This window comes from Equus caballus, chromosome 5 (assembly GCF_041296265.1).
Source record: "Equus caballus isolate H_3958 breed thoroughbred chromosome 5, TB-T2T, whole genome shotgun sequence".
NCBI lineage: Eukaryota > Metazoa > Chordata > Mammalia > Perissodactyla > Equidae > Equus > Equus caballus.
The window spans coordinates 37015802-37037003 of NC_091688.1; the positions used below are offsets into that span (position 1 = coordinate 37015802).

The 21202-nt window shown below is 40.7% G+C and overlaps 2 protein-coding genes across 4 annotated transcripts in view; both read right to left on the minus strand.

Moving 5' to 3' along the window:
* Positions 1 to 2851: 2851 nt before the first annotated feature.
* LOC138924070 (gamma-interferon-inducible protein 16-like) lies at positions 2852 to 8969 on the minus strand. Of its 2 annotated transcripts, XM_070266965.1 has the most exons (4): positions 8833 to 8969; positions 6971 to 7390; positions 5363 to 5551; positions 2852 to 4246 (listed from the first exon to the last, which is right to left on the minus strand). In XM_070266965.1, the coding sequence occupies exons 2-4, from the start codon at positions 7316 to 7318 to the stop codon at positions 4169 to 4171; spliced, it is 615 nt and encodes a 204-aa protein (XP_070123066.1). In that variant the 5' UTR covers positions 7319 to 7390; positions 8833 to 8969; the 3' UTR covers positions 2852 to 4168. The 2 variants fall into 2 exon arrangements, 1 of the variants encoding a protein (XP_070123066.1); XR_011438671.1 differs by lacking the exons at positions 6971 to 7390; positions 8833 to 8969 and having other exon boundaries at positions 4109 to 4246; positions 5276 to 5414.
* Positions 8840 to 21202, minus strand: part of LOC111773501 (myeloid cell nuclear differentiation antigen-like) — a 31700-nt gene continuing 19337 nt past the window's right edge. For both annotated transcript variants that reach the window (XM_070266969.1, XM_070266974.1), the window contains one exon: positions 8840 to 8976. The gene's annotated coding sequence lies outside the window, so the exon portion shown is untranslated. The remainder of the gene's footprint in view (positions 8977 to 21202) is intronic.

The window sequence follows — 21202 nt, forward strand, 5'->3', positions numbered from 1 at the left end:
CCATGCTATTCCACACTATTCTCTAAATAAAAGAGCACTACTGCCAGATCTTGAGAGTCCAAGAAATCTTTCTTTCGACTCCTTGGCTCACCAACCCCACATCAATATGAATTAGATTTATATATTCTGATCAGAAAGCTTTATATGACATATTGTTAAATAAGAAATGCAAGTTACGAACAATAAGGACAATTGCTTTCTTTATTGTTGATTACATTATCTAATTGCTTAGTGCTTTATATAGATGGCCTCACTTAATGTAACAAGGGAGTAGAATTTTCCACTCACAAATGTGTCTCTTTGGCTTGATTATTTAAAACAAATTTTTTTTTGAGGAAGATTAGCCCTGAGCTAACATCTGCTGCCAATCCTCTTCTTTTTTTGCTGAGGAAGACTGGCCCTGAGCCAACATCTATGCCTATCTTCCTCTACTTTATATGTGGAATGCTTACCACAGCATGGCTTGCCAAGTGGTGCCATGTCTGCACCCAGGATCTGAACTGGCGAACCCCAAGCAGCCAAAGTGGAATGTGCACACTTAACCACTACACAACTGGGCCAGCCGCTGGCTTGATTATTTTTAAGAACAAAAATCTCAGGAAGAAACTTCGACCTTCTCCTTAACTGCCTAAAAGAATTTAAGATAAAAGGCTTATTCCAGGAAGGAGCTATCCCATAGATAGCTAGAGTATAATATAAACTAGGTGTGGTAGACAGGAATTTAGCAAGGCACATTTGATCAAAGTCCTCTCCTTTGTCTCTGTAAGGCATGGCAAATATTTGTTCACCAAATATTTGTTTTTCTGTCTCCATGTGAATTTTCTTTCTCCCTATTGAAGTCCCAAACCAATACCCTTGACGTCTTCCTTTGTCTATAGCTGAAGATGGTATTTAAGGTGGTAGCTTTGGTCTTTTTGGTGAGTTGCTCAGTTTTCCAGGGTTTCTCATATGTATATGTGGGGGATTAGAATTGGCCATCCCGAGATAGGTCTCTTTGGCATGAAGATTATTTGGGGCTGGTTACTTTTAATAAACTGCAGACAGGAAAGGCACTCTGAAAAGCAGAGTTTACTTACCCTTTGTTAAGAAACATTTACATTGTAAGGGAAATCTACATCTGCAAAGGTGTCTCCCTCTCTGTACCAGGAAGAAGGGATATGACCTTATCTCTAGAAAGTCTTATCAATGCAGAAGGCAAGGACTTAAATCTGCATAATAATCTTATTCCTATTTACTGTGCTTCTCTGGTAACCTCCTGTAACTGACTTCCCCCTAACATCCCTAACATCCTCCTTTGTCTTTAGCTGAAGATGATATTTAAGGTGGCGGCTTCAGCCATTTTGGTGAGTTGCTCAGCTTGCCTGAGGCTCTCCCATGTATACATGTTATAAACTTTGTTTAATTTTCTCCTGTTACTCTGTCTCATGTGAATTTAATTCGTTCTCTGGCCAGAAGAACACAGAGAGGGTAGAGGAAATGTCTTCCTCCCCTACATATGCATGTTATTAAACTTGTTTGATTTTTCTCCCATTGTTCTATTTCATGTCAACTTAATTCTTAGGCCAGTCAGAAGAACCTAGAATGGTAGAGGAATGTTTCTTCCCTCCCTACAATGTCCATGACAGCCCTATTACATAAGGACTATTATTAGCTGTATTTTTTACCAATGAGGGAACTCAAGCATACTAATCACAATTATTGTATAAAAATCGCATTACTTTATGTACATAATCACCTATAAATTAATGATAAAAGGTCTGGAAGGATGCACAGTAAGCCAAAGGTGGTGATTTTCTTTGGTTCTTGAAGTATGATTGCTCTCATTTTCAACAAAGATTTTAAATTACTTGAATTTTTTTATTGTAAGAATATAGTCGTTTATTTTGTGGAGCAGTAGACATAAGTTTAAAAATGGCTTTTAAAATTAATCACGAAAATTATAAGACACGTAAAATGTATAAAACTTGATACATGTCTCATCATGCAACTTTAGAGAAAGAACATTGCCAATAGGGTTGGGTATGCCTCTTCTAATCATAGTCACACTGCTATGCTCTAGAGATCCTCTCAGAGATAGCTCTCTGCCTCTTGCACACCTTAAAGCCACTTGGTACAAATCACATCTCTAAGGTGTCCACGATGGCAAGTAAGCATTTCTACAAGCTGTCATGACCTTCTCTTTGGTCTAAACATTTCACATCTGGGGGACACTCCAGCTTCTTACCTGCTTTATGCTGGTCCCAAGGAGGAGCTCCAATATGTGGCAAGGCGTAAAAATAGAAGATAGAGTGGGGTCAAGGCATTAGAGATTGAAGATGAAGCTATTTAAGTGAAAACAAAATCAAAGAGGCAAACTCTTTTGGGTAGATAGAAGGTCATTTCTTGCCTATCTCATTTAGAGACACATTGTCCTCGGAAATGACAAGTTCAAAGGGGAATCTGCCAGACATTAGAGGTAGCAAAGACATTGATTGGGCAGATCCCTGAAATGACTCCTCTAACTCCTAATCACCATCATGTACATATTAAAGAATAGCCAATTACAGGAAGTTTACTTAAAGTAATAAGAATATGAAGTTTTAGAATAACTCAGAATACAAATGTCATTTGTGTATGAAGTAGTTCTTTTCCTCACTGTCCATAAGTCAAATTTTGTTTGGAGGAAGTTTTAGCTGTACCTGACGTCTCAGTAAGAAATCTGTTTCCTAACTACCTGGGTGATGTTGTGATCTTGAGCACTTCGCTTAATCTCTAGGTCCTGTAGTATCTAAAGTTCCTTCAAAATAGGGTTTCCCAAAATTATCTTGAAATATGCATATATATGAATGTTATTAGAATGGTATTGGACAAGGAAAAAAAACTTTCAAGTTTTATTCTTGGCATCTAACCTACCATAATAAAAGACACACACTGAGAAAGGAGGCAGTGTAAGGGAAAACAACTCGTTATTCCTTGGATCTTTGGCCCCAGCCATAAAGGCAGAAATTTAATGCTAGTTTTCCTTAGATTAATTGTGCACAAATAGTTTTGGACCTTTGTGGTGGGAAATTTCCCATTCTATACTTCACAACTTTGGCCCCATCCACATTCCCCTCCTTCTAACACATTTATCTCAATCCAAAACAGAAGGCTGGATTCTAAATCAAGAACTATGATTTACAATCTAAGTATCATTAGGAAACTGATTTTACTTCTCTGTTACTTGTTTTTCTCAAGGAAAATAAAAATGAAAGCAATAGCAACCCTCTGGAGCTGGTATGAAGATTAAGTGACACAAAATAAATGTAAAATGGCAGGTATCAAATATGTGATTATTAAACATATAAATTTCAGTTTTAGATATCTACTCTCTGCCATTGTACTCAAAAGTGAATTACTGATTCTTCAGTCTTTGCCTAATGCGGGTCTTTGCCCCAGGCAACTTCCCGATGGAATCCACACACATGAAATATGAGAACCAGGAAATGCGGTTGGAGAGCCACTGAGCTGTTGGTACTTGAGTAAGGAATGGAACTGGTTATTTCACAACAAAACGAGCTAGAATTGCTTCCAATATATAGTAGTGTCTTCATGCAAATCACCAGAAGCTGCCTCATTTGGCAGACAAAATATCCAATTATGCCTCCTCCAGGAGACCACTTCTGAAAAGATGTTCACTGTTCTGGGCTAAAGCAACCCCTCCTAGGACAGAGGGCTTGGCAATTGAAGCACAGACTAGATTTCAGCTCGTCTGCCAACTTACTGGGTTTCTTTGAGCGGAGCTTAATCTGTTCAACCTGTCCATTCTTGATCAGAGCCTTATCCTGTAAAGATCACACCCAAAGTATAAATCCAAATATTGCTTGGAGCATGTGTGCCCCACCTTGACGAGCAGGCCACAGACCATTTACTTTTAATCAATTCACCTATGAATTAGACGTTTGAGGAAACACTCCTTTAGAAATAACCATGATGTTTATAATTTTTTTTCCAAGTTAGAAAAGTTACAGATGTAAAATATGGCATTGAGATGGTACAGAAAAATATTAAAAGTGAAAAGCACCTATAACATCCTATTTCCAAGAATTAATAGCAAGTATATATATTGCTGTATTTCAGCCATATGTATTATTTTTTCTGTGTTTAGATCTTATCTCCATAAACATCGTTATTAATGGAATCCAGATTTTTAGAGGAACTCTAGTGAGGTTTTCATATATGAATCAGGACTAAGTGGTGGTATCTTGCTTTTCCTGGCCTTGATGACCTTGAAGGAGAAAGAGATAAAGATAGATCAGTAGAGATGCAGCTCATCATGCATTTCTCCCTTCACTCACACTGTCTCCTTTCCATGGGCTGTATCCTTTTCTCTCTTCCATTCTAAAAGGTTCTTCTCTCACTTTCACCTATCTTCTTTAAAGGTGTCCTGTTTATTGAGTCACCACCCCCTCCTCTTGATTGGGACCCTGAAATGCGATATTCACTCATGCCCAGCATGAGTACTTGTGGACAGGCAGGAGGTGTGGGGAACAACAGGAGAGAGGAAGGAGCAGGTGCTCATGCTAAGAGCTCAAGGGAATGTTCTTCCTGGGAAGACAGGGAAGGAAGGGAAGAAAGGTGGGAGGAGGATGCAAAAGGTATCCTGGTGCAATGCAGTGAGGGAAGATTTGGAATGTTTGATTGATGGTCCTGACAACTGGAAAGACCCAAGAGCATGCGCATTCATGTGTGTCTAGAAACATCAACCTTTGTATTTGATCTGTTTGCATTTCATTATTAACCTTTGTTAGTGTTCCAAGAATTCCACATGCATGTGTGCATGAGTCTGACAAGGAGTATGAACTTTGTCATGTAGAATCAACCACCTCTGCTTGTTGTTGACCAGAATGTGTAGCTCACAAAAGGCAGGTGACTTTGTGTTCTGAGATTCTCAGGGGCATCCTTGATCACTTAATCTCGTATAAGCTCTGTTAAGTATCCTCTGAGATAGAAGATATTTCCTCCATTTTATAGATGATGAGCCTGAGGTTGCTAGTGTTTAAGTTCATTAGTCAACTAGCAAATCACAGAGGCAGGATTTAAAACAAATCTGCCTTAATAAAGCCCAAATTTGCTAAATAATCTCCCTGCTTTGATAAATGGAACCAATTCTGCATATTTATCATAAGTATCACATCCTTTGAGTGCATATCTGGTTCCTCTGTTCAATATGATTAAAAGTATTCTTTAAGAAAAGAAATACTGATGGAAAGAATGTTTACACACACTTAAGTAGAAGGATTAGTTCTTTTCCCACCTGTTTGACTCTTTCTGCAATAGCAGCAGTCTAGCTTTCACAAAGTCTTCTAGTTTAGAAGGATGATGTTCCCCCAGAAGTTCCCACCTTGATGAAACTGTGAATTACAGATCTCAGCTGCCACTTATTCTCACTTAATGCCAATTCAAAGCAGATTAGTTTAAGTTTATTGCCTTCTTCACAGTTGATTTGGGTCAGTCGTCCATACATCCTAACTTCTATCTTCCCTGTATTATCTTTTATTTCATAATAAATGAATTGATTCCTAACCGTTTTCTGCAAAAGAAAGACAACATTCATCCTCTGAGAACTGAATCGGTAATATCCACATCTATGAGAAATATGGAGTGTTAGTGAAATTTTTATCTGTGACAGGTTAATTTATGAGCTGTAGGTCCAGAATTACAGGTACCAAATAGTTTAACATATCTTATTCAGAGAATTCTCCCTTTTGAATCTTCTGTCTAGCTTTCTTTCCTGTAGGTCTTTGTCTACTGGGTTCTTCTGAAAGAATTGATTACTTTCCTCATTTCCTACTTCCATTTCAGAATAGCTGACATTTCTTAAGGAACTTGGATATACACTTACTCACTCTTTTCCAATCTGCCCAAATCTTGAATCTAGATCAGCCAGTCCCGTTGTTCTTGTTTCTATCTCACTTTCCTCTTTAATTCTAGAAAAACGTATATGTGCATAGTCATTTAAACAGAGTGTGCAGAAAACAACAGGGGTAAAAGTAAAGAGCTACCCTAGAAGACTCATATAATGGAGTATGAAACAATACTTCATATAAATATTTAGGGGGCCAGCCTCGTGGCACAGTGGCTAAGTTCACGTGTTCCACTTCAGCAGCCTGTGATTTGCTGGTTTGGATCCCAGGTGCGGACCTACACACTGCTTATCAAGCCACACTGTGGCAGGTGTCACACATATAAAGTAGAGGAAGATGGGCATGGATGTTAGCTCAGAGCTAATCTTCCTCAAAAAAAAAAAAGTTAGGTCAGCAAAGCTTAGTATTTCTATGATGTTTTGGACTGAAATATCTACTCTAAGAATTCACCAAAATTCTGCATTTTTTGTCCGTATTTATACATTGGTGTTAAACTACATGATTTCTATATTCTTTTCAACATCATATTTCGCTTAGTTAATGCCAAAGTCATCAGTTGCTCAACAAGTTTTTGATGAATAATATGAAGAGATAAGAGCACTTTAGACTTCAGATGCTCAGAATCTTAGCTATCTGTTGGAAAGAGTTATGTTCTAGGACAGAGTACTCTATTCATTTCTTAGTCTGGTTGTCACAACTGAAATACAAGCTTGAGAGGGTAATTCTTTATTCACAATCAGATTTAAGCTGTAGCTGAAATAGATGAGGCAGAACTCAAAGAAACCAAATCATAAGCATACATATATTGATATAAACTCTGCACTGTCCTGGACCTGGGTGGCTGTCAATGGGTCATTATAGCTGATAAAATGCCAAGGCTTCTGGGGAATCTCTTGCCACAGAACTTGCATATTGTTACCTTGGGAAGAGGAATGTTCAGAGATTTTCTCACCCATATCCTGAAGTGGGCAGTGGGGCTTTGAGGTCCTGTGTTTAGGACTTTAACCAAACACCAAATAGTCAGTTAAGACTTTTAAATTATGAGGTTGCAGGCGAAATATTACAAAACAATGGTGTGGGCTTACCTTATGCACCTCATACATCCCATTCACAAATGTTCCTGGAGCTTGCAAGTACAGATGACTGATTTTAGGAGTTGCATTTGCATTTGCAATCAGACTTTTTGAGACCTCCATCTTTTGGTCAGCATTAACATCAGACACAGATAAGGCATTGTACACCTCCAGGTACCCATTGCATCCAACATAATCCGATATGGCAATGACTTTCTTTGGAATGAACTTCTCCTTTAGGCTGATATCAAAAACCTTCCCTTGGAAGAATTGGCTCTCAGTAGCTACTGTGGCATGAAACATCTTTCTCTCCCCTTTGCTGACAGCATATGCAAATGGCTCTGTTGCTTTCAGTACCATCACTTCTTTGGGGCCCCTCTGGAAACCTTCTTCCCTGGAAGCTTCTTTAGGTACAGCCTTCAATCTTGGTTTCTACATTGAAGTACACACCAAAACCAGGCACAATTTAGAAAAGAATTACAGTTGCCCTCTAGTGAGAACCTTCTCAGGCTAGATGTTGACCCTCAACCAACACTGTTACCGTACAAAGGGCACAATCCACTTGCTGCCAGACAAAAGCCAATCATGAAGAGGCAAGATGGTAGCAGAGAAAGGGCATTTTATTACAGTTTGCTAGCAAGAGGGAAGATGGCAAACTAATGTCCAAAAGAGCCATCTTCAGGGGGGCACAGAATCTTGAAGCTGTTATATAGGCCAGGGGGTTATAGGGGAGGAGGTTAGGAATGTTGACCTTCTGGTGTTACAGACTGGGAGTTGCCACACCAGATCTTTCAGTTTTCATTTATGATGGCTATCAGCATAGACTCTCTGTTCAGAGGTCATAACATTCCCAAAGAATTCAAAAGAAGGAAGTTATTGTCTTATTGCAGCTGGGAGGTATATGCACAAGCAAGGGTCATAAAATCTGCAGGGTCATAAAATCTCCTGGTGGGTGCTTATCCAGCTGGGTTAGCTAGGCAGAGGTCATTCAATGTTATAATATGGTCTCTTTTCTACAATATGGCTTCCCTTATGTCAACCTTTTGTTGAGCCGCTATCAACACCATAATCAGGTGAACTTGGAAAAAAACTAGACAAATATGGCTGACATGGTATTATTTAGCCAACGGAAAAAATGGAGAAGATTTAAACAGCAATATTATTTCTTCTTTTCACTGTTTTATGAGTTTTGAAAAAAGTATATTTTTCTTTAAGAAGGATTAACTCAAGAGAAAAAGTATTTCTCCTAGGGAGAGCTATGTACAGTGTAGGGGCAGTGGGCAATAGTGATGCTATTGTGTAGTGATTTCTAATAGAGGTAAAGATGAAAAAATAATATTAATTTATCCCATCAACTCATTTTAGTGAGCAAAGTAAGATATAAATATGGAAGAAAATAAGTCACCTTTAATATCACTGAGAGTGGGGAATGGCTCCAGTGAGGAACAATTGATTTCATCTGGAACTAATCCTGGAAGATGTGGCAATTTAATGACCCAAATCACAAAGCCCTTTTCCAAGAAAGCAGTACTGTGTTGAAAGGGGTTAGGAAGAAAGTCACTGCAAGGATCCCAGGAACTTCTCTTATTTAGAGATGTCCTGGATGGATGCTTTTGAAGAGTAGCAGAATCAGCTACACCAAAATATGCTTCCTCAGCATAGGATTATTTTGAAAAGCAGCAGACACAAGAGAAGCTCTAAAAACAGCACTGAATTTGTCCCTTGTAAGTGAAATTTACTCATAAAGGCAATCTCCATTTGTAAGGGTGTCTCCCTCCCTGAGTACCAGGAGGAGAAGGATAGCTCTAAATAAATGGCAAGAGAATCTTATCAATGGAAGAGGAACTGGGTGAAATTGGCACAACAAACATTACCTTTGTTTATCTTGCTTTTCACTGGAAACCTCTTCATAACTGGCCTCCTCCCACCTTTCCTTTTTTTTGACTTTAGCTGGAGATGATGTTTGAGCTGATGGCTTAGGCTACTTCAGGGAGTTACTCATTTATCCAGGGTATTTCCTATGTATACATGGTATACATGTTAATAAACTTCTGCTCGTTTTTCCCTTGTTAATCTGTCTTTTATTACAGGGGTCTCAGTCAAGAACTCAGAGGGTAGAGGGGAAATTATTTTTCCTTCTCCACCTTCTCCTGTTGGAATAATGGCAGGTGTTCTGGATAGAGGCTTAGGAGAAGCCCCTTACAAGAATGTGATCCCTTAGGAGAAGCATGCCAGTGGAGAAGCCAGGGGCCAGGGGATTTTCCTCTAACCTCCTGTGTACTCAGTGATCGGCACCATTTCTGAATTTTAGGAGAGCACTTTGAATTGGAGGGGGGACTACTCATCTGTAAGAGGAACTACTTGGGCAACGGTGGGCCGTGGGATTCCTAGAGACCAGTACATGGAGACAGACTGGCTGCCTCCACAGACTGGCAGTGCTCCTTGTGATCTCACCTGGAAAATTACAGTTCATTGGGTCATGAGGCTTAATTCTGATTGACTCCTCATCAATGTAGTCAAGTCACCCTAACATCAGGAAGCTCATTCCCAGTGCATGTTAGTCAGTAACAAGAAATTTCTTAATAGGAGCGATAGCAGCACCCTCATAAGAAGTGCACAGGACGTAAGGAGGAAATTATGTATTACTCTGAGGGTCATGAAAGAAGACCTGATGGACTCATGTTCTTATCATGTTCAGTGTGGGTATCGGGAATACTGGAAATAACCTAAAGTCAAATAATGCAGGATTATTTACCTATAGGGGTATTAAACACCCATGCAATTGTTCTTATATATTAAAATGATAATTTAAATGTGTATTGGTTGAGTGAAATAGCACTTCAAAATCTAGTAAGTGAAAATAAAACTCTGGGTTATAGAAAAAAATGTGTAATGTGATCCAATCTGGAAAAAACGATATTCTTTGTATACATATAACAAAACGGTAAAATCAGAAAGACTTTACTGAAATGTGGCATTTGATAGAGGATAGATTTCAAATAGTTAAAATTTAATTATTTTTTGTCTACGCACCTACATTTCCTGAATTTTCTAAAATGTTATTATTTACACAATAAAAAACAAAAGAGAAAGAATTGGTGATAGTGTTTTGGTTGGCTCTGTATTTCTCCACCTGTTCCACTGTAAGCTGTGTCTTTCACTACCTATTGAGGGAAACACAAAAATCAAATTAAACAAGCAAATTACTAATATGCAGTACAGAATAGGGATGATTAGCTGCCCACTAGGTCATAGAATATCCTAATGCAGACGATGGCATAAGAAGAGTTGGAATTTGCATCTCAAAATATACACTTGATAAATAAATGAGTTATTTAAATAAATATCGAATTGCATGTAGTTGGGAATTAGTGAATAGCTCTTTCAAGGTTCTGTTGATCCCTGTTATTACATCATAGGGAGGGAAACATTGGAAATAGGAACCTCGTACTTTTGTTAAGGAAATGCTAGATGGGATTGGTGGAGGCATCTGAGGAGTCTGGGGACAACACTCAGTTGGGTACGTGCTGGTCCCCAAAGGTTCTGAAAGCTGACTGTGTTCGTGGGATAACTGCATTCTCATGGTGTCATCAGTTTTGGTAGTTGTATCATTCCTTTTCTGAAGAAAAGATTGATGTTTATTCTTTTTTTCTGGTTAATTGTTTTCAAAATCAGGTGAAACAATATATTTTCATTTCATTCTTACTTTTAAAAACAGCATCTTTATTCTACTGATTTTCCCGGGAATAATAGCATATGTTGAGATGCCCTCATCATCTCTACTGCTCGCAACCCAACCAGTATTAAACACTTTACTAAGATGTTAAAAGCTTGGATGCTTGAAATTTCATTGTTCTCTGATGGCATCCTGATTCTACCTAAGCTGAAATCCAGCCTGAGCCAAAGGGTCAAACACAGCTCCTGGGGCTATTCTTTAGTAAAGAAATAAGTGTTAGAACATAAACTTCTATACTTCCAGACGTTTATTAACTAAGCCTTTCACATCAGCCAAATACTCAAATTAGGTTCTATCCTCTGCTCTTCAGCCTTCAGGAAATACAGCTCTTCACTTTTTGGGGTGCTCTGATCATCTCCTTGTCAGATGTATTCTCCTAAAGCCACAGTTCCAGAGGCAGGATTCTGCTCTCCTTGTAGTGTACATCAGAGAGCCAAAATCCTTCAGCAATGTTTGAGAACAATTCAAAATTTCACCTGTCGGGGCGAGGGAAAATTCCCTTTCTTCCCTTCTTGAGTTCTTATCGTTGGACTAATAATAAAATTAAAACAAAACCAGATCAATAGGAGAAAAGCCCAGCTGAATACGTATGTATTGGAGATCATAGAGAAACAATGTTTGAGAGTGAACAAAGCAGGCAGTGTATGTATGTTCTTTTACACAAAAAACCTAAGAAATTTGTGAAGAATTGACAGGACAAAGAAACTTAGGTTGGGGGTATGTAATTAGTGAGGAATTTGGGCAGAGTTTAGGCTTGAGGTAGTACATTTGCAAGGTTTGTTTACACAGGCTTCTCAGCCCGGAATCCCCTCTCCCTGGTGATCTGGATGCAGGCAGAGCCTGTTTCACAGGGGAGATTGATTTCCTGCTTTCAAGGGGAACAGAGACAGGAGGGTCAGAATGCCCTTATTACTTCTCAAGGAATTTTAATTCAAAATGGTCAATATGCTATTGTGGGATATTTTGGATATTTGGATATTGGGATATTTTGGAGTGGCCTGCCCTGGGCCCCAACACACCTAAGCATTATGAATACCTTAATTTTTATACCATGTGTAAGGAAAATCATATGTCTTGACTACCTTCAATATCACTAATAAAAACTCTTTCTTAACGTTCATATTTTGATGTTAATTTGCCACTGAGTTTACCATTTCTAGCATTCAGTAATCTAATTTGTATACTGTCACCTGTTGATAGAGAGGTAGAGAAGAGAGCGCCTTGAAGTTCCTGCCTAGGGAGTGATTAAAATATCTTTTTACCACACTAAGCACCTCATTCCTCGTTAGAAGACTTACAAAAGCTGAGCTAATGAAAACAGACAAACAAAAAAGGATCACTGTATTGTTAAATTCCTCAAAATGAATCATAGTCATTGTAACAAGCGTACTCTGATGCTGGAAGCATTATATGCCCATTAAATGCTCACGTCTTAGAGTTTACCAAAGCTGGATTTGAACCCTGGCTCTAACATTCACTAGATTTGTTGTCTTGAGGAAGACTTTCAAATTTTATGAGCTTCATTATTCTCATCTGTGAAATGGCAGTAACAATAGCGTGCTCATGGGGAGATGTAATAAAGAGGAAATGAGATAATTTACATGAAGAACACAAGTTTTAGAGTCCTTCCCCCCAGCAAATGCTCAATAAATGTACATTATTGTCAATGTTATTCCACAGTCTGAGTTTGTGTGTCTTCTCCTACATACAGATGTTTTGTGCTTTATGATGACCCTGTTGTTGGAAGCCCCAGACTGAGGAGTTATGGGAAGCAGCTTATAAAAGAAGCTTCTCTACTTAGGTCTTCCACATGTAGTAATGTAATCCCACTGACAGAAGCATCTTGACTATCATCCTTTAAAAGTCAATTAAATAATGCTTCCATCACAACAGTAGAATTTAGATATCTAAAAGCTAATGTTTGGTTGGATAATATTTTTAAATGGCCACTGATTTTTTTTCCCATCACTGTAATTCTTTCTAGACTACCATTGTTCATTCTGTGTTTATTCATGCACTTCTACACTTTGTGTTTGAAGGGTGACATGACAGAAGAAACAAAAGATTTTAATGGTCTCCTTCTGGCTTTGAATCCAAAAGCTTAAAGCGTCCATATCATAGACAAAATGTTTGGCAGAACTCATGAAGAATAAGAGCAAGAATATCCTATTCGTCTGGTAGATCATACAAAGAGTATGCTAGAATCATTTTGCAGGGCTCTTATGAAGGTGGATGGACATCAAAGAAGAAATGATGATATGGTGTGTTTACATGTAGGTGGCCATGGAAGCATATGATTCTTCTTAGGATTCCTGTGCTCAACAGGTACAGGTAAAACAGAAATATTACTGTGGATGAAGAAACGGCTGTGTCACCCATTTAGGCAGTGGGATCTTAGCAAGGGTCACATAGACCCTTCCAAGCCAGTATGCATAAGAAAAGTTGAGTTGTCCTAAGATACTCACAAAAATCAGTGAAGTGCCATCTGAACTGGTAATGACTAGACATGGGCTCCATCAATGGCCACTTGTGAGAAGATGGCAAAAAGATATCGGATGCTTGCTCTATCCCACAAATACAACCTTTAAAACTACCTAAAGAAATATGGACTCTTGGAACTAACAACAAAATCAACAATAAAAACTAAAACATTGAGTATATGGGAAGCCTATGTTCAACTGGTATGTATGGGGTGGTGGCAGAGGCTGCATTTTGGGTCAGAGTGTGGCTTGTGGCTTGTGGCTTGGGGCTTGGGGCTTGGGTGAGAAACTAGATTAGAGAATAGTGACCTAATGATCCTCTTGCCTTTCTTTCAAGTTGCTTGCTCATTCACTGCAGATATAGGCTTCTGTGCCCTGGGTGGAGCTAACTGCACTGGTGATATCAAGGCCAAGTAGAAGGCAGGCTAGGACAGAATTTAATGCACACAGATATGAACTCATTATTCCAACCTGTCTTCTGTTCCCCTTGAGCAGGGTGCCTATAATCTGAATTTATTTCTAGTAGGAAAGAAAAACATAGATTTATTATAGTGATAAATTCTGTAAAGGAAAATACAGGGACTGGTGAAAGGAAACAATAGGAGGATTTTATCTATTCTAGGAGGAGCATTTGCCTAAAGACAGGATTAGGTTAGCATCAGAAAAGATTGGAGCAATAGAGACAGGAGACTTGTTTTTCAAACAAAAGGAAAGTAGCATATGTTAAAACACATGATATTGGAAGGAGCATGGAATGTTGACAATAAATGGTGAAGTATGGTTAGTGAGGAAAAGTCAAAGGTGTGACTGGAAACTGGAATATAAGGGATGAACAGATATAGCCTGTTTGTAGCCCTCTCTACTAGTCTGGCTATTTTCCCGCACTCTCTCTCTGTACTTGGACCAATAAAAGTCAAGAATTCTCTTCAGATCAGGAATAATTTAATGAATGCATACCTTGGAAATAGCAAAAGACAGAATCTGGTGGTATTTCCAATTATGTACTTGATAAATTAATGAGAGATGTGCCAAAGAAATTGTATTTAGTCAGAGATTAGATGAGAAGCTCTTTCAAGATTCAATCGCACCTATAATTAGATTTTAGGGAGCTGAAGGAATAGGGACAGAAGCATGGTACTTTGTTGAAGGAACTACTAAAAGGGGTTTGTTGATGGTGACTGAATTGAAAATGCATTGATTGCTGCATTTAGTGGAGGCTGGCTCTGCTCCTGGGAGGAATTCCATTCTTCTGTAGTCACAAGCTTGTGTGATTGTGTCTTCCATTGTTTGAAGGAAAGCAGACCTTTTTTTTTTTTTTTCTACAAAATGACTCTAGAGGAACAGATACCTAAGGATGAGATTTCTGAATTATTTTTAGATGAGGTTTCTGAAATTGGTTCTTCAATTTGGTTTGATTTAAAGGCGTTAATAGGTGGGACTCGGAGGCCGCTGCGGGCGACGGCGCGGGCCCGGAGGGCCGGTAAAAACATTTACAAGGTTCCCACATCAACATGACTAAACACGTATATTAGAAGCACAGTTTCCAGATATGTTGGAGGAATTCCAAGATGGCGCCATGAGTAGTCCTCTTTGTCTCTCCCCCTTCGAGTCTACAATTATTTGGACACTTATCGCTTGACAAAGGATATCCAGACAGCATCTCAGGACGTCTGAGACACCCACGCGACTATACATCGGAAGGCGGACGGACTTTCCTCCGGGAGGATGTGGAAATAGGTGAAAACTCTCCGACCCCGACGGGCAGCCTAGTACCCGCAAGCGGCTTTCTTCCAACGGACGCCCCCAGAGGATCCACACACATCTAGGGCAGGAGCGAGAACACAACAGAGGAGCGACGGTGGAAACAGGTGACCAGAACCCTACTTAAACCCCCCGCAATTACTCCTAAACGCAGAGGGAAACTTTGGAGTTGCACACCTGAGCCCGCGGGGAGAGTCTCTCCCCGCCATTGGCGGGGAGACCCGGCCTGGTGCTCGGGGCGCCCGGAGGGTCCCAGAGAGAGACACGGAGGGCACGGAGGTCTCCCAGCTGCCGTTGCCCGCCCCGTGGGACTAGGGATTGCCGGAGATCTCGGAGAGGACCGGGGCGGGGGAACTTTCAAAGGCGGGTCCGGCGACCCGGTGGGGAAGCGCCGGAGCTCCGCCAGGCAGCAGACAAAACTCTCTGTCTGCCGGTAGCAGAGGGGCCACGCTGAGCACTCAGGGCTCCCGGCAGAGGCCCGGAGAGAAGCCCAGAGGGCGGGGCGACCCCCAGCTGCCGTTGCCCGCCCCGTGGGACTAGGGATTGCCGGAGATCTCGGAGAGGACCGGGGCCGGGGAACTTTCAAAGGCGGGTCTGGCGACCCGGTGGAGAAGCGCCGGAGCTCCGCCCGGGCAGCAGACAAAACTCTCTGTCTGCCATTAGCAGAGGGGCCACGCCCAGCATTCAGGGCTCCCGGCAGAGGCTCGGACAGAAGCCCAGAGGGCGGGGCGTCCCCCAGCTGCCGTTGCCCGCCCCGTGGGACTAGGGATTGCCGGAGATCTCGGAGAGGACCGGGGCGGGGGAACTTTCAAAGGCGGGTCCGGCGACCTGGAGGGGAAGCGCCGGAGCTCCGCCAGGCAGCAGACAAAACTCTCTGTCTGCCGGTAGCAGAGGGGCCACGCCCAGCATTCAGGGCTCCCGGCAGAGGCTCGGACAGAAGCCCAGAGGGCGGGGCGACCCCCAGCTGCCGTTGCCCGCCCCGTGGGACTAGGGATTGCCGGAGATCTCGGAGAGGACCGGGGCGGGGGAACTTTCAAAGGCGGATCCGGCGACCCGGAGGGGAAGCGCCAGAGCTCCGCCAGGCAGCAGACAAAACTCTCTGTCTGCCGGTAGCAGAGGGGCCACGCTGAGCATTCAGAGCTCCCCGCAGAGGCCCGGAGAGAAGCCCAGAGGGCGGGGCGACCCCCAGCTGCCGTTGCCCACCCGGTGAGGCTAGGGATTGCCGGAGATCTCGGAGAGGACTGGGGCTGGAGAGAGTTCCAGAGACCCAGCTTAGTAGCCTAGGGGGAAACCCTACAGGCTCACAGAAGCCTTAGGGAAAGCCTCTGCACAGCACCAGTAGAAGGCACCCAGCCGCCAGCCACAAGGCTGGAAGACCCCAGGGCAAAAGCAGCATAGCTAGGTGTACTAACCACAGACTGTAGAAGATGCCAATAGCTCTCCTGCGACCCATAGAGGACAAGTGAGATTTGGTGGGTGCCGACAGCAACCGAGCGACAAATAAAAGTGATCCCACCCCTGGCCGCTGGAAAAGCCCATAACACCGTTGCAGACCCCAAGGAGAGAGCGCATCTAGGTGGGCAACAACAGTAGGCACCTGCAGCCTGAAGCCCCCCGTGACGGCCCCCACGGCAGAGGAGGGAATCCAAAGGGCCACTGTGGCTACGAAGAGGGGCCCAGGCCCAGTTAGCAACTACGGACAGGGTTCCTGGTTGGTGAAGTATAAACAGCTGCTCCCCCCACCGCAGCAGCTGAAACAAGTGAAAGGAGCAACTAAACTCTATCTCCATGCGGAGGCACAAATCAACATCATCAAGCAATATGAAAAAATACATTAAATCTCCAGAACAGAAAGAAAGTAACAAATACACAGAAAACAATCCCAAAGAAAATGAGATATATAACCTAAATGATGATGACTTCAAAACAGCCATCATTAAAATACTCACTGAGTTAAGAGAGAATTCTGACCGACAACTCAACGAGTTCAGGAGCTATGTCACAAAAGAGTTTGATACGATAAAGAAGAACCAAACAGAAATACTGGAAATGAAGAACACAATAGAGGAGATTAAGAAAAATCTAGATGCTCTGAACAGTAGGGCCGATAATATGGAGGAAAGAATTAGCAATTTGGAAGATGGCAATATAGAATTGTTGCAGGCAGAGGAGGAGAGAGAAGCAAGACTTAAAAGAAATGAAGAAACTCTCCGAGAATTATCAGACACAATTAGGAGATGCAACGTAAGGATTATAGGTATACCAGAGGGAGAAGAGAAGGAGAAAGGGGCAGAAAACCTATTCAAAGAAATAATGGCTGAGAACTTCCCAAATCTGGTGAGGGAGATGGATCTTCAGGTGACAGAAGCCAATAGATCTCCAAACTTTATCAATGCAAGAAGACCAACTCCACGGCATATAGTAGTGAAGCTAGCAAAAGTCAACGACAAGGAGAAAATATTAAGGACAGCCAGGCAAAAGAAACTAACCTACAAAGGAACCCCCATCAGGCTATCAGCAGATTTCTCAGCAGAAACTTTACAGGCTAGAAGAGAGTGGAATGATATATTCAAAAATCTGAAGGACAAAAACCTACAGCCGAGAATTCTCTACCCAGCGAAAATATCCTTCAAATACGATGGAGAAATAAAAACTTTCCCAGATAAACAAAAATTAAGGGAGTTCATTGCCACAAAACCTCCTCTTCAGGAAATCCTCAGGAAAACCCTCATTCCTGAAAAATCCAAAAAAGGAAAGGGGCTACAAAACCAAGAGCAGAGGAGATAAGTAGAAGGACAACAACAGAGAGTAGCAGCTCTACATCAGAACAGATTAAACCATGGGACGAGAAACAAAGGAAACTGAAGAAAACCGGAAAACAAGACACAAAATGGTAGTGGTAGGCCCCCACGTCTCAATAATCACTCTAAATGTAAACGGATTGAACTCCCCAATCAAAAGACACAGAGTGGCAGGATGGATCAAAGAACAAGATCCAACAATATGCTGCCTCCAGGAAACACACCTCAGCCCTAAAGACAAACACAGACTCAGAGTGAAGGGATGGAGAACAATACTCCAAGCTAATAATGAACAAAAGAAAGCAGGTGTCGCTATACTAATATCAGACAAGGTAGATTTCAAAGCAAAACAGATAAAGAAAGACAAAGAGGGACAGTATATAATGATAAAAGGGACTCTCCACCAAGAAGACATAACACTTATAAATATATACGCACCCAACACAGGAGCACCAAAATTTGTAAAGCAACTCTTAATAGAACTAAAAGAAGACATCAACAACAATACAATAATAGTAGGGGACCTCAACACACCGTTAACACCAATGGACAGAACATCCAGACAGAAAATCAACAAGGAAATAATAGAATTAAATGAAAAATTAGACCAGATGGACTTAATAGATATATATAGAACACTTCATCCAAAAACAGCAGGTTACACATTCTTCTCAAGTGCACATGGAACATTCTCAAGGATTGACCATATTTTGGGAACCAAAGCAAACATCAATAAATACAAGAGAGTTGAAATAATATCAAGCATCTTTTCTGATCATAACGCTATTAAACTAGAAATCAACTACAAGAAAAAAGCAGAGAAAGGTGCAAAAATGTGGAGACTAAACAACACGCTTCTCAACAAACAATGGATCATTGAAGAAATTAAAGAAGAAATCAAATATTATCTGGAGACAAATGAAAATGAGAACACGACATACCAAATCATTTGGGATGCAGCAAAAGCAGTCCTAAGAGGGAAATTCATCGCAATACAGGCTCACCTCACTAAACAAGAAAAAGCTCACGTAAGCAACCTCAAACGACACCTAACAGAACTAGAAAAAGAAGAACAAACAAGGCCCAGAGTCAGTAGAAGGAGGGAAATAATAAAAATAAGAGCAGAAATAAACGATATTGAAACAAAAAAGACAATAGAAAGGATCAATGAAACAAAGAGTTGGTTCTTCGAAAGAATTAACAAAATTGACAAACCCCTAGCCAGACTCACCAAGAAAAGAAGAGAGAAATCGCAAATTAATAAAATCAGGAATGACAGAGGAGAAATCACAACAGATACCAATGAAATACAAGAGATCATAAGAGAATACTATGAAAAACTATATGCCAACAAATTGAACAACCTGGAAGAAATGGACAAATTCCTAGACTCCTACAATCTCCCCAAACTGAATCAGGAAGAAATGGAGAATCTGAATAGACCAATCACAAGTAAGGAAATAGAAACGGTAATCAAAAACCTCCCCAAAAACAAGAGTCCAGGACCAGACGGCTTCTCTGGAGAATTCTACCAAACATTCAAAGAAGACTTAATACCTATTCTCCTCAAACTGTTCCAGAAAATTGAGAAAGATGGAGAACTCCCTAACACATTCTATGAAGCCAACATCACTCTGATCCCCAAACCTGACAAGGACAACACAAAGAAGGAGAACTACAGGCCGATATCACTGATGAACATAGATGCAAAAATCCTCAACAAAATTTTGGCAAACCGATTACAGCAATACATCAAAAAGATTATACACCATGATCAAGTGGGATTTATACCAGGGACACAGGGATGGTTCAACATCCGCAAGTCAATCAACGTGATACACTACATTAACAAAATGAAAACCAAAAACCACATGATCATCTCAATAGATGCAGAGAAAGCATTCGACAAGATCCAACACCCATTTATGATAAAAACCCTCAGTAAAATGGGTATAGATGGAAAGTACCTCAACATAATAAAGGCCATATATGATAGACCCACAGCCAACATCATACTCAATGGACAAAAGCTGAAAGCCATCCCTCTGAGGACAGGAACAAGACAAGGGTGCCCACTTTCACCACTCCTATTCAACATAGTTCTGGAGGTGCTGGCCAGAGCAATTCGGCAGGAAAAAGAAATAAAAGGAATCCAAATAGGTAACGAAGAAGTAAAACTCTCGTTGTTTGCAGACGACATGATCTTATACATAGAAAACCCCAAAGAATCCACAGAAAAACTATTAGAAATAATCAACAACTACAGCAAAGTAGCAGGGTATAAAATTAACGTGCATAAATCAGTAGCATTTCTATACACTAACAATAAACTAACAGAAAAAGAACTCAAGCACTCTATCCCATTCACAATCGCAACGAAAAGAATAAAATACCTTGGGATAAACTTAACCAAGGAAGTGAAGGATCTATACAATGAAAACTACAAGACTCTCTTGAAAGAAATAGGCGATGACATAAAGAGATGGAAAGACATCCCTTGCACATGGATTGGAAGAATAAACATAGTTAAAATGTCCATACTACCTAAAGCAATATACAGATTCAATGCTATCCCAATCAGAATCCCAAGAACATTCTTCACAGAAATTGAACAAACAATCCTAAAATTCATATGGGGCAACAAAAGACCGCGAATTGCTAAAGCAATCCTGAGCAAGAAAAACAAAGCCGGCGGAATCACAATCCCCGATTTCAAAACATACTACAAAGCTACAGTGATCAAAACAGCATGGTACTGGTACAAAAACAGGTCCACAGATCAATGGAACAGAATTGAAAGCCCAGAGATAAAACCACACATCTATGGACAGCTAATCTTCGACAAAGGAGCAGAGGGCCTACAATGGAGAAAAGAAAGTCTCTTCAACAAATGGTGCTGGGAAAACTGGACAGCCACATGCAAAAGATTGAAAATTGACCATTCTTTTTCACCACACACCAAAATAAACTCAAAATGGATCAAAGACCTAAAGATTAGGCCTGAGACAATAAGTCTTTTGGAAGAGAATATAGGCAGTACACTCTTTGACATCAGTTTCAAAAGAATCTTTTCGGACACTGTAACTCCTCAGTTGAGGGAAACAATAGAAAGAATAAACAAATGGGACTTCATCAGACTAAAGAGCTTCTTCAAGGCAAGGGAAAACAGGATTGAAACAAAAAAACAGCTCACTAATTGGGAAAAAATATTTACAAGCCACTTATCCGACAAAGGGTTAATCTCCATAATATACAAAGAACTCACACTACTTAACAACAAAAAAACAAACAACCCGATCAAAAAATGGGCAGAGGACATGAACAGACATTTCTCAAAAGAAGATATGAATATGGCCAATAGACACATGAAAAGATGTTCATCATCGCTAATCATCAGGGAAATGCAAATCAAAACTACACTAAGATATCACCTTACCCCCGTTAGATTGGCAAAAACATCCAAAAC